We start from the raw sequence: 13,786 nt of genomic DNA, 5'->3' as shown, positions 1-13,786 counted from the left end.
TGGGGGGCTGAGGATTGCTTGAGCCCAGGAAATCAAGCCTGCAGTGAGCCCTGATTGTGCCACTGCACTCCAGCCTCAGCAACAGAAAGAGACCTTGTCTCAAAAAAATAAAAAAAAATTGTTTAAGTGCCTTATTTAGACAATAAAAGTGTATTATTGTTTTTGAATTTACTGAGGAGAAAGAAGAGGCAGTGGCCTTATATTTAATCATGTCAACGACTCAGTGTTAATTCTTCTGTTTGTAGTAACGTGGCTAATAACTTCAAATCTCGTGGCTCCTTCCAGAGGACTCTGGCTTCACTAGGCATTGAAAACAGCACACGGTGCCTTGGCTTCAGCAATTGGTCGCTGACTAAGCACCTTTCAAGCTGCCTTCAATTGAAAGACAGACAGCAGACTCTAAGGAAATCCTTACTCAGCCAAATGTATCCCATATGAGAGGGCAAACTTAATGAGAATCAGTCCCTGGCATGCAGTGCCTCTGGAATGTGCGTGATTTACAGCCAGCATGGGCTGCAGAGTTTTCTGTCCTAGTCTCTCCTTTTCATGTTAAAAAAGATTTGCATGAACAAAATGTCAGTTTTAGCTAATAAAGGCAAAAAGAAAAAAGAGCACACTAACTTTAGCACATGTCTGCAAGGTCCCGGGAGGAGATAAGAAAAGGAACACATTAGATTCACAACTGCAAGGAGCTTAGAGAATACATGGGCATGCACACAAATATCCCACAGGCAGAGCAAACGGATGGAAGTGACAGGCAGAAATACAATCAAGGTGCTGTGGAAGCATAAATATTGTGTGTTTTCCGTTTTCCTCCAAGTGCCTTTATTTGTAGCAAGGGAATGGTCTCATGGTGCAAAACCATATTTGTGATGCTGCCTGGTTTCCTATCAATAGGAACCTATTCATTTACAAGTGAGGCTCCTGGTGGGCATGGTATTTTCCCCAAATCCACAAGTAATATATTAATATGGTATTGAAACATTTAAGCAACATAAACAAAGCTAATGTCCTCCTTGACTCGTCTCCTCCACCTAATCACTGGCCAATTCTAATCCTTGGAAGGTGGTAATCACCACTGTCATTTGATATATATTTCCAGGTCTTTTACTTTACATTTACCCACACATATACACTCACACTCATAGATAAACATACATATATACAGACAAGAAGAAAGAAATACAAAGTTAAAAAAATGTGATAATGCTATATACATGTTCATCTTTTTTTTTTTTTCTGATACAGATTTTGGTACTAATACATGTTCATCTTAACTTGCTATTCTAGCTTATATACCTTGGGATATGTCAATATACACAAATTTCGTTGTTTTTAATTATTGCATAGTGTTCTATTGTATGGATATGTCATAATTAATAACTTCCTACAAGTTTATAATTTTGTTATCTCCTGATGTTTCCATTTTTTCACCATTTCCAATATTGCAATGGATATTATTGTACCCATCTCTGTTATCACGTAAGCAAGTATTAATCTGGGGTAGACGTGGAGACATAGATTTGCTAAATTAAAAGGTAAGAGATGCCCAGGCAGGCGCAGTGGCTCATGCCTATAATCCCAGCACTATGGGAGGCTGAGATGGGTGGATCACTTGAGGCCAGGAGTTCGAGTTGCCGTGAGCCAACATCATGTCACTGCACTCCAGTCTGAGCCACAGAGCAAGACTGTCTCAAAAACAAACAAAGGTAAGAGATTTTGAAATTTTTTTTGTTTTTGTTGTTGTTTTTTTTGAAACGGAGCCTCACACTTGTCGTCCAGGCTGGGGTACAATGGCATGATCTTGGGTCACAACAACCTTCACCTCCCGGGTTCAAGAGATTTTCCTGCCTTAGCCTCTCAAGCAGCTGGGATTATAGGCGCCTGACACCACACCCAGCTAATTTTTGTATTTTTAGTAGAGACAGGATTTTACCATGTTGCCTAGGCTGGTCTCGAACTCCTGACCTCAGGTGATCCATCCACTCCGGCCTCCCAAAGTGCTGGGATTATGGGTGTGAGCCTTGCCCTGTCTTTGGTCTTCTTGAGTTGGCTATTACTAGAAAGTATGAGAAAAATGTCCTTCTCTGACACGAATTTGCACATTTTTCTATTTTTATTAGTTGTTGCTTTAAATATTTTCATGTTATGTTGAGTGCATAAAGATTTGTGAATGTTTTATCTTTTTGGTAGATATCTTTCATCAGCATGAAATACTCCTCTTTGGTCCTTTTCAATTTTTTTTTTTTTGTATTTTGTCTGATATTTATATTGCTAAAACTACTTTCCTTGTATTAGACTTTACCTGGAACATCATTATTTTCTAACTTGCCAGATCCTTTTACAAACACAGTTTGCAAGGTCCCTAGCTTTTGCTGTGACATTTTGGACTATGGTTTCCACATCAACCTGATCATCTACCTGCCTTCTGTTTTTCAGAGATACTTGCTTATCCCTTATCTACACAATGGTATACTTTGTCTTCTAGCACAATTATAAGCTAAAGTGTGTGTGTGTGTGTGTGTGTGTGTGTGTGTGTGTTCTGTCATTTAAGGCAGAAAGTAGAGATGACATTCATGGTCAGGCTGCTGTCTTGCTACAATCCTATGTTTTCCTTAACCAGATTTCCTTCTCCACCTTCACTTCAAAACATTTCTTTCCTTTCCTTCCAGCTTGGTTGATCTAGGTATTAAAGGTGCTATGAGAGATACAATAGAGAATAGAGTTTGTGAATACATTTAGTCACCATGTGTCTCTCAAAAAACTACTTTTGGTCTCCATCTCTTTGTGGCCTACAAGTTGGTTTCAGGCTGAATACTACAACTTGTGTTCCACTAGCATGCATTATTTAGCCACAGCTTACACAGCTCTAAGTTATCATCTTTCCCATCTCATCCCCAGGAAGATCTGTTTAATTTATAAGCAGTTTGTTTCAGATAGCTCTCCTGGTGACATCACAATATTGCTATTCTTCTGGGTGATTTGTTGGCAATATGAACACTCTTGTTTCTTCCATAAAAAACATGTTTAAAGGCCACTAACTAGACTATTGGCAAGGACTGGCACAAACTAAGTGCAATGTAACTCTGAGCAATATGTGACCATTAAATATAGCATTTAGAATGTACTAGTTTTAATTTGAAAAAAAAAAAAAACTCACTATTAATTCATAAAGGACTTGCACTTTATTTTCCTTCTTATTTATTTATTTATTTATTTATTTATTATTTTGAGGCAGAGTCTCGCACTGTTGCCTGAGCTGGAGTGCAATGGTGAGATCTCAGCTCACTGCAACCTCTGCCTCCTGCATTCACGCAATTCTCCTGCCTCAGCCTCCTGAGTAGCTGGGATTTCAGGTGCACACCACCACACCAGCTAATTTTTTGTATTTTTTAACAGAGATGGGGTTTCACTACGTTAGCCAGACTGATCTTGAACTCCTGACCTCATGATTCACTCGCCTTGACCTCCCAAAGTGCTGGGATTATAGGCGTGAGCCACTGTGCCCAGCCTGCCTTCTTATTTTATTTAAAACATTCTCATCTCGTTTTCTATATTTTGTCTTTACACACAAAATACAGAGTTTATTTAATTTAACTGTACTTTTCCCTTCACCCCCATTTTTTTGTTTATTTTCACTTATAGGTCATTAACTGCCAACCATAGGATCTCAGATGAAAAAGGGCTTCAGGTTAACTAGCTGAGGCCTATCATATGATGTTTGAGAGGTTTTGTGGCTTGCCTGAATTCATCCATTGACCTGTGGCAGAGTTGGCACAAGAATATGGGCTGCCTGACTCAGCACAGGCACATAAATTTACCTTTACAAAAGATTTTTAAAAATACAATCTCATCTACAAACTACTAAAAAACTACTGAAAAGAAACCTGACGGTGAGCACATATTACCTTAATTTTTATAGGAGAGAACACTGAGCAGGAGAAATGAATTAATGATTTTCCTAAAATAATCTATATCAGGAGATGCCAGGAGAACAACCTGAGGTCTTTATTACTGGCCTCTGCATCTCATGGCCTCCCCATCTTCTCACCATGTAACTTCAATTTCTAAAAGGCCAGAGTTGCCTTTTCAATGATTTATGTCATCGTTTAATCCCTGTAAAAACAAAAAAATGTAGATTTTTTTTTTTTTTTTTTGAGACAGGGTTTGGCACTGTCACCCAGGCCGGAGTGCTGTGGTGCCATCTCGATTGACTGCAACCTCCTCCTCCTGGGCATAAGCAATGCTCCCACCTCAGCCTCCTAAGTAACTGGGAACACAGGTGTCCACCACAATGCCCAACTAATTTTATTTTATTTATTTGTAGACACGGGTTGGTCTCGAACTCCTGGGCTTAAGCCATCCGCTCCCCACCCTTGGGTCCCCTGGGATTCCATGCATGATCAGCCACTGTACCCTGCTGATGCATATTTTAATGATAAAAAAGAAAACAAAACCCTGCCCAGTACAGTGGCTTATGCCTGTAATCCCAGCCCTTTGGAAGGCCAAGGCGGGTGAATCACCTGAGGTCAGGAGTTCAAGACTAGCTTGGCCAACATGGTGAAACTCTGTCTCTACTAAAAATACAAAAATTAGCCAGGCATGGTGGCGGGCGCCTATAATCCCAGCTACTCAGGAGGCTGAGGCAGAAGAATTGCTTGAATCCGGGAGGCAGAGGTTGCAGTGAGCTGAGATCATGCCACTGCAGTCTCCAGCCTGGGTGACAGAGCAAGACTCCATCTCAAAAATAAAATAAAATGAAATAAAATAAATAAAAAAGGCTTAGACCTGTAATCTCAACACTTTGAGAGGCCAAGGGGGGGCAGATTGCTTGAGCCCAGGAGTTTGAGATCAACCTGTCTCTACAAAAAAAATAAAATAAAATTAGCTGGGCATGGTGGTGCATGCGTGTAGTCCCAGCTACTTGGGAGGCTGAGATGGGAGCTTTGCTTGAGCCCTGGAGGCGAGGCTGCAGTGAACTGTGACTGTGATTGCACCACTGCACTCCAGCCTGGGCAACAGAGCAAAACTTTGTCTCAAAAAAATAATAATAAAATAAAGTATGTGTCATTTGGATTTGTGATAACCTTAAGAAAAAAAACCAGCAAAGTCTGAGAACCGGGTAATTGACTGCAAATTGGAGAATGATTTACCTGCTATCTGAGATAAAGAAAAGGGGTAAATCACAATGTTGCTTTAAATTCCTTCTGGCTCTTTGTTTATTGTTTCCTTTTGCGTGGAATCTCATTGTGCATTGATGTAAACCCAGCTCCTACCAAATGGGACATAGAGTAGGCCCTTAAGTAAACATTTAGGACTAGGCATGTGTGCTCCGTATAGGATATGTAGAACCCTCCCTCTGTTTCTAAGTCATAAATAGTTCTTTAAAGTCTAAGAAATTGGCAAACTCAGGCTGGGTATGCTGGCTCAGGCCTGAAATTCCAGAACTTTGGGAGGTTGAGGCAGGTGGATCACTTGAGGTCTGGAGTTCGAGACCAACCTGGCCAACATGGTGAAACACTATCTCTACTAAAAATACAAAACAAAAACCAAAAATTAGTACTATTGTGTCAGGTGCCTGTAATCCCAGCTACTTGGGAGGCTGAGGCAGGAGAATCGCTTGAACCTGGGAAGTGGAGGTTGCAGTGAACCGAGATTGTGTCACTGCACTCCAGTGTGGGAGAGCTGTGTCCATTCATTTACATATTCTCTATGGCTGCTTTCCCTAAAGGGACAGAGCTAAAAAGAAGTTACACACTGTAGTTTAGGCAAAGGCTAAAATATTTACTCTCTGGCCCTTTAGATAAAAAGTTGGCCCTAACCCTTGCATCAGGAGCAATAAATAGATGCTCTTGCATTTAGCGTCTATTTATCGTTTTTCATGACAAACCTAGAGTCGAGTCAGCATCTGGCTAAAAAACAAATGCACTATGACAAATGTTCACACATCAGCAAAGTGCTAACCCAGTCATGGAAGTCTAATAGTGTTACAGAGTCACGGGCTTAGCTACTATGTAAATTAGCAAACATAAGCAATAATGATTTATATTTGCATGGCATTCTATAGATTATGAAACGTTTCATATCTATCTCATTTGATTTTTCCAATAACCTTAGAAAGCAGACAGGGAGGCCGGGCATGGTGGCTCATACCTATAATCCCAGCATTTTGGGAGGATCATTTGAGGCCAGGAGTTCAAGACCAGCCTGGTCAGTATAACAAGACTGTCTCTGCAAAAAAAATAATTAAAAAAAAAATTAGCCAGGTTTGTTGGCATGTGCCTGTGGTCCCATTTACTTGGGCGGTTGGGGTGGGAAGATCACTTGAACCTAGGAGTTTGAGGTAACAGTGAGTTATGATTGCACTCAAGCCAGGATTACAGAGCAAGACTCTGTCCCCTCACCAAAAAAAAAAAAGACGGTGCTATGGATCACGCCTGTAATCCTAGCACTTTGGGAGGCTGAGGTGGGCGGATCACTTGACATCGGGAACTTAAGACCAGCCTGACCAACATGGAGAAATCTCGTCACTTCTAAAAATATAAAATTAGCCAGGCGTGGTGGTGCATGCCTGTAATTCCAGCTACTCGGGAGGCTGAAGCAGGAGAATTGCGTGAACCCAGGTGGTGGAAGTTTCAGTAAGCTGAGATTGTGCCATTGCACTCTAGCCTGGGCAACAAGAGCAAAACTCTGTCTCAAAAAAAAAAAAAAAAAACAACTAAAAAAAAGAAAGCACTCAGATAAGTATGAATCCGATTCAGAGACATTGCATGATAACCCAGAGTGAAAGGGAATTCAGATTCAATGTCTTCAGTCTTTTCTTTTAGCAGCTAAAATAATTCTTTTATCTCTGGAAAATGCTTACCTTGCTTAAAAAAGGAAAAAGTGAGTGGTTATTAACATTTATCATTTTATGATGCACTGACTTGGAAGATCACTTACTAAACTGCACTTTGTAATAACATGTTCTATCTTCTAAATGTTGTATTTTTATATTAGTATAATGGTAAAAATAATATAAGCATTTTTATATAATGATTTTAAAAATCAAAATAAACATGGGCCTAATTAAGTTGTAAGTTAAAAATACAATCTAAAATTTTTGAAATCTTAGAAACTACAAGATAAATCAGTTATCTGGTTTTCTTGGATTAACAGAATTTCTAAAAAACAACTCTTGGAGTAGCAGGGAAAAATCAGTCTTAGTAAAAATGTGAGTATATATGAGCTTGAGAAAAATAGTGAAAAGTATATATAGTGCTCTGTAAATGCAACAATTGTGTTGAACTAAAAATTTTTCTTATTTTTTTTTTAGAGATGGGGTCTTACTATGTTGCCCAGGCTGGAGTACAGTGGCTATTTACCGGCGCCATCCCACTACTGATCAGCACGGGAGTTTTGACCTGCTCCGTTTCTGACCTGGGCCGGCTCACCTCTCCTTACGCAACCTCGTGGTCCCCTGCTCCCAGGAGGTCACCATATTGATGCCAAACTCAGTGCGGACACCTGATCGGCATAGCGCACTACAGCCCAGAACTCCTTGGCTCAAGTGATCCTCCTACCTCAGCCTCCTGTGTAGCTGGGACTACAGGCACGCCACACCCCGCCCAGCTGAACTAAGTATTTTAGTGGAAGCTGCAAACCTGTAAATGACTATTACAATCTATTTCTTGTATCATCTAAGACTTGATCTTCTGTGTGATCACACCACTTCTGAGAAATTGCCAGTTTACCAACACATTGTTGTGTTGGTCTTGTACCAGCATAAAAAATAATACAATATACTGCATGATTCAGCTAGATGACATTCTGGAAAAGGTAAATCTATGGAGACAGTAAAAAGATCAGTGGTTGCTAGGGATCAGGGTAAGGAGGGGATGAATAGTGGAGGGCAGAGGATGTTTAGGGCTGTGAAAATTAACTGTGTGATACTATAATGATGGATGCATGTTATTATACATTAGTCCAAACCCATGGAATGTACAACACCAAGAGTGAACGCTAACATAAACTAAAGACTTGGGTGATAATGACATGTCTATGTAGGTTCCTCAGTTATAACAAATATACCATTCTGCTGGGGGATGCTGATAGCGAAGTAGGTTATGTGTGCATGGGGACAAAGGTATGTGGGTAATCTCTGTACCTTCTGCTTAGTGTTGCTGTGAACCTAAAACTGCTCTAAAAATATGTATTTTTATTTTTATTTTTTGAAACGAGTGTTGCTCTGTTGCTAGGCTGGAGTGCAATGGTATTATCTCGGCTCACTGTAACCTCCCAGCTTTTTTTTTTTTTTCTATTTTTAGCAGAGACAGGTTTCACCATGTTGGCCAAGATGGTCTCAATCTCTTGACCTCGTGATCCGCCTGCCTTGGCCTCCCAAAGTACTGGGATTACAGGCGTGAGCTGTCGTGCCTGGCCAAACTGCTCTAAAATATAGTCTATTTTTAAAAAATTAATATAATGTGCTAACAAAGACCACAATTCGAGGTCCTCGTCAGAAGCTTTATAAATGTGCATTAAAAAATTATTTTTTGGGTACACTATGGCAGATATAGAAGAAAAACAAAGGCCCAGAATTTTTCCAGGAGTATAGACCCAGAGCAATCATGAACTTACTTCACATCCGGATTGGGTTTCCCATGAACACGACTCCTTCTCCTGAGGGAGAACCCCTCTTTGGAAAGCATGTTCACCCAGGCATGTTTGACACAAGGAAGGCTCGAAGTCTGGCTCCCCCGGAGGGATGTGCACCATCGAGGGGCCGGTGTACTTCAGGCTGGGGCTCTGATGCTTGTCCACACTGACCATTGGGCTCTTGATCCATCTTCGTACCTACAAGGTGCAAAAGGAAAGAAAAACAAATGCGTTTGACTCCCTTTGATGTTTAATGGGAATTTGGTGGGAAATTTAGTGGGACAGGAGCTCATGAAAGGAGAACTCAGTCTCACAACCTCTCTCTCTTTCAAACTCATCACAATTCGAATTGGTCAGTGCTGTTCAGTCTCTTTCCTAGAGCATGCATTACATGGCTGGCCATTTCATTTTGCTGAATCTGTCTCCTTATTTTTTTTCACATTTATTTTTTTCTTTTCATGTTCCTCCTGCTTCCAGTGGGGTTAGAATTTTTTTCTTTTTAGAGATAGGAGGGTTTCCACTATGTTGCCCAGGCTGGTCTTGGTATTAAAAGATTCTCCTGGATCAGCCTGGCCAATAAGGTGAAACCCCATCTCTACTAAAAATACAAAAATTAGCCAGTCACGGTGGTGCATGCCTAGAATCTCAGCCGCTTGGGAGAATCCCTTGAACCCTGGGAAGCAGAGGTTGCAGTGAGCTGAGATCACCCCACTGCACTCCAGCCTGGGCAGCAGAGCAAGACTGTCTCAAAAAACAAAACAAAACAAAACAAAATAGAAAACAAAAATAATTATCCTGGCCAGGTGAGGTGGTTTATGTCTATAATCCCAGCACTTTGGGAGGCTGAGGCAGGAGGATTGCTTTAGCCCAGGAGTTTGAGACCAGCCTGGGCAATATAGTGAGACTTTGTCTCTATGCAAAAAATATCTTTTTTTTTTTTTTGAAAAAGATCCGGCTAGGCGCGGTGGTTTACGCCCGTAATTCCAGCACTTTGGGAGGCTAAGGCAGGTGGATCACCTAAGTTCAGGAGTTCAAGGCCAGCCTGGCCAACATGGTGAAACCCCATCTCTGCTAAAAATACAAAAATTAGCTAGATGTGGTGGTGGGCGCTTGTAATCCCAGCTATTTAGGAAGCTGAGGCAGGAGAATCACTTGAACCTGGGAAGCGGAGTTTGCAGTGAGCTGAGATCGCACCACTGCACTCCAGCCTGGGTGACAGAACCAGACTCTATCTCAAAAGAAGGAAAGAAAGAAAGAAAAAGATCCTCTTGTCTCTTAAAGTGTTGGGATGACAGGTGTATGTCACTGTGCCCGACCTGTCTCCTCATTTGTAAGATTCAGGTAATAGTATTTCCTCCCATGCTGTGAAAATGTTACCATGTTTTACAATGTTCAAGTATTTTGCCTGGCACATGCTTCATGCCCAATAGATAGTGACTATTTTACTTTGATCCTTATTATTATGATTATGGTGACAAAAATTTAATTCACACATTTCTAAGGTGAATTGCTAGTTATTCTTACAAGGGAAAATACTAATCCCATAGTTTACAATCATATTCACTATTATTATTATGATGGAGACAGGATCTTGCTCTGTCACCCAGGCTGGAATACAGTGGTCTAATCATGTAATCATGACTCACTGCAGCCTAGACCTGCTGGGCTCAAGTAATCCTCTCACCTTTGCCTCTAGAGTAGTTGAGACCACAGGATTGAGCCATCACACTAGCTTTTTTTTTTTTTTTTTTGGTAGACATGATGTCTCACTAAGTTTGAGGTATCAAACTCCTGGGCTCAAGTGATTCTCCCGCCTCCCAAAGTGTTGGGATTACAGGCATGAACCACTGAGTCTGGCCCATATACACTTCTTCAAAACCTTGATTATAAAAGAAATTGCTTCTGGCTAAAAAATTATCTCAAGTTTGTTTTTAAAGTTCTAAAACTCACTACTTATCTTGCTTGCTTGTAAAATTCCTATAAAATATAGAAAAAAACATTATTCTAATATTAACAGGTATAATATTTATATAGCATTTCAAAAATGCAAAGCACTTTTTAAAGTGTTTAATGGGGCCGGGCAAGGTAGCTCATGCCTGTAATCCCAGCACTTTGGGAAGCCAAGGTGGGTGGATCACCTGAGGTCAGGAGCTTGAGACCAGCATGACCAACATGGAGAGACCCCGTCTCTACTAAAAATACAAAAAATTAGCTGGCTGTGGTGGCAGGCACCTGTAATCCCAGCTTCTCAGGAGGCTGAGGCAGGAGAATCACTTGAACCCAGGAGGCAGAGGTTGCCATTAGCCAAGATTGCGCCATTGCATTTCGGCCTGGGCAACAAGAGCGAAACTCCATCTCAAAAAAAAAAAAAGGTTTTGATGTGTACAGTTTTTAATCCTCAGAACAGGTATGGCGAGGTGTTTCACACTTGTAATCCTAGCACTTTAAACTTTGGGAGACCAAGGCGGGCAGATCACTTGAGGCCAGGAGTTTGGGACCAGCTCGGCCAACATAGTGAAACCCTATCTCTACAAAAGAAAATAAATATGTAAATAAAGAATTAAAAAATTAATTAATTAGTTCTCAGAACAGTTTTACAAGAAAGGTACTATTTTAAATCCCATTTTACAGATGGAAAAACAAAGGCACAGAGATGTCAAGCAAATTTCCCCAGGGCGCAGTGTTGCTATGGAGTAAAGACGGGATCCAGGCACCTTGAATCCAGAGTTTATAAGCATGCAATTTCTAAGAAGTGTTGAAGTGTTGTTAAGACTTATGGTCATTAATGCTCGAAATTTATTTTGATTTACTATGTCACTTCCATGCTCTTCAAAACTCCTGAGGATTGTTTTATATTCAACCAATTAGTGAAATTAGTCTATAGCAAAAGGACAAAGAAATAAAATCACAGTACTGAATTTTAGTTAGTAATGCTACAATTATTATTTTTGATAAAGGGTTTTGCTTTGTTCCCCAGATTGGAGTCCAGTAGCATGATGATGGCTCACTGAAGCCTCAGCCTCCTGGGCTCAATCGATCCTTCCCCCTCAGGCCTCCCAAGTGGCTGGAACTACAGGCATGCATCACCATGCCTGGCTAATATTTTTAAATTTTTTTTGTAGAGACAGAGTCTTGCTGTGTTGCCTAGACTGGTCTCAAACTCCTAGCCTTAGGCGATCCTCCCACCTCAGCTTCCCAAAGTGTTGAGATTATAGGTGTGAGCCACCATGTCCAGCCTACAATCAACTTTTTAAATAACACTGAAGACAAACTAAAATTGCAAAAGCAATCATGTTTTCATTTTTGTTTTTTTCCAAGATGGGAGTCTCACTCTGTCACCTAGGCTGGAGTGCAGTAGCGCCATCTTGGCTCACTGCAACCTTTATCTCCCAGGTTCCAGCAATTGTCCTGCCTCAGTCTCCCAAGTAGCTGGGACTACAGGCAAGTACCACCATGCCTGGCTAATTTTTATATTTTTTAGTAGAGACTCCTATAATCCCAGCACTTTGGTTTGGGAGGCCGAGGTGGGTGGATCACCCAAGCTCAGGAGTTTGAGACTAGCCTGGTCAACATGGTGAAACCCTGACTCTACTAAAAATACAAAAAATTAGGAGGGTGTGGTGGTACACGCCTGTAATCCCAGCTGCTCCGGAGGTTGAAGCAGGAGAATCGCTAACCTGGAAGGTAGAGGTTGCAATGAGCCTGCAGTGAGCCTGAGATCGTGCCACTGCACTGCAGCCTGGGTGACAGGAGACTCTGTCTCAAAAAAAATAAAATACCTTTTTTGAGTTTACTATCTTAAAGTTAAAATTTGTGGGTTTCCATAAATATTTCTGGCACTGTAGGGCCTCTTAAGAACATTAGCAGGTATATTAAGAAATCTTTTGCTGATTCATTAATGTAAGTCTAAATAAAACTCTGAAAGTTTGAGACTACAATAGAACATATCTTCTTAATGTTTGTTAGTACTAAATGTGTTTTGGATCAATCTAAAAAGTATTTAATTTCTTTAGAGATGGAAAATGTTTTTTATTATTCTTATTCAGATGGTTTTGGGCTCGAAGTTTGGTAATTGTTACTGCTTTGTTTCCAGTGTTGTATTTTAAAATCCATCGTTTTACCCTGGCTTACTTTCAACAACTCTTTTGCCAAGTAGATTTAACTTTGGGGCTACTTCAAACAGAATTTAAGTAGATGATAAATCTATTGAAATATATGTGTAAGTTGTAAGCCTGGACTGATTAAGAATCTTTGTATCTTTTAATGTATATCTCTTCCTAGCCCCTAAAAACCTGCACTCTAGAGCTTGAGTTATGGCTAACAGAATAGACTTTTTAAAAAAATATTCTTTTTTCATGTTATTTTTATTTCTTTTTTATTCTTATTTTTTCTTTTTCTTTTTTTAATATGTTACAGTCGGAATATGTTCATAGTGACTTTTTTGTTTGTTTGTTTTTAGAGACACAGTCTCACTCTATTGCCCAGGCCGGAGGGCAGTGGCATGATCATAGCTCACTGCCACCTAGAACTCCTGGGCTCAAATGATCCTCTCACCTCACCTCCCAAATGGCTGGGACTACAGATGTGCGCCACCACATTCGGCTAATTTTTTATTTTTTTATTTTTGGAGATACAGTGTCTCGTTATGTTGCCCAGGCTGGTCTTCAACTCCTGGCCTCAAGTGATCCTCCTGCCTTGGCCTCCCAAAGTGCTAGGATTACAGAGATGAGCCACTACACCCGGCAAAAATAAAATTAATAAAAGGTCATATTTATTTAATAAAATAAATGAGTAAACTGTCATAAGTAAGAAGGAAAATAAAGCAGACGGGTAATCAGGATTGTTGGTGGGGGAAGGTTCAATTCTAAACAGTCTGAACCAGAATATTATCGGATACTCCCTCTCTGTCCACAGAGAATGTAGCAAGGGCTATGGGGAAATATTCCCTTTCTCCAGAAGCGCCAAGGAAGAGGTGTTACTTACAAAAACGAATCCTGCAACACATGTCTAACAGGGCTGTTGCTGAATTTTATTGCATGCTTTGTTTTGAAATGTTTTATCTCCATTGGCCAAGTCCTCATACTGGCTTCAGTGCGTCCCTTCTTTGTGACTCCGTGACACTTTTCACCGGCTTTGTAGCCTCACAAGT

General features: G+C 40.5%; 1 protein-coding gene across 1 annotated transcript in view; it reads right to left on the bottom strand.

The window, feature by feature from the left end:
* Positions 1–13,786, bottom strand: part of SGK1 (serum/glucocorticoid regulated kinase 1) — a 151,905-nt gene that overhangs the window by 97,457 nt on the left and 40,662 nt on the right. Inside the window, exon 2 of the mRNA XM_064360662.1 lies at positions 8,620–8,835. Within this exon, the coding sequence (XP_064216732.1) occupies positions 8,620–8,835 (216 nt within the window). The remainder of the gene's footprint in view (positions 1–8,619; positions 8,836–13,786) is intronic.

The sequence above is a fragment of the Aotus nancymaae genome, unplaced genomic scaffold (genome assembly GCF_030222135.1).
Source record: "Aotus nancymaae isolate 86718 unplaced genomic scaffold, 86718_ANA_hifiasm-v0.15.2.pri h1tg000040l, whole genome shotgun sequence".
Lineage (NCBI taxonomy): Eukaryota > Metazoa > Chordata > Mammalia > Primates > Aotidae > Aotus > Aotus nancymaae.
This window is presented reverse-complemented; position numbering and strand designations above follow the sequence as displayed.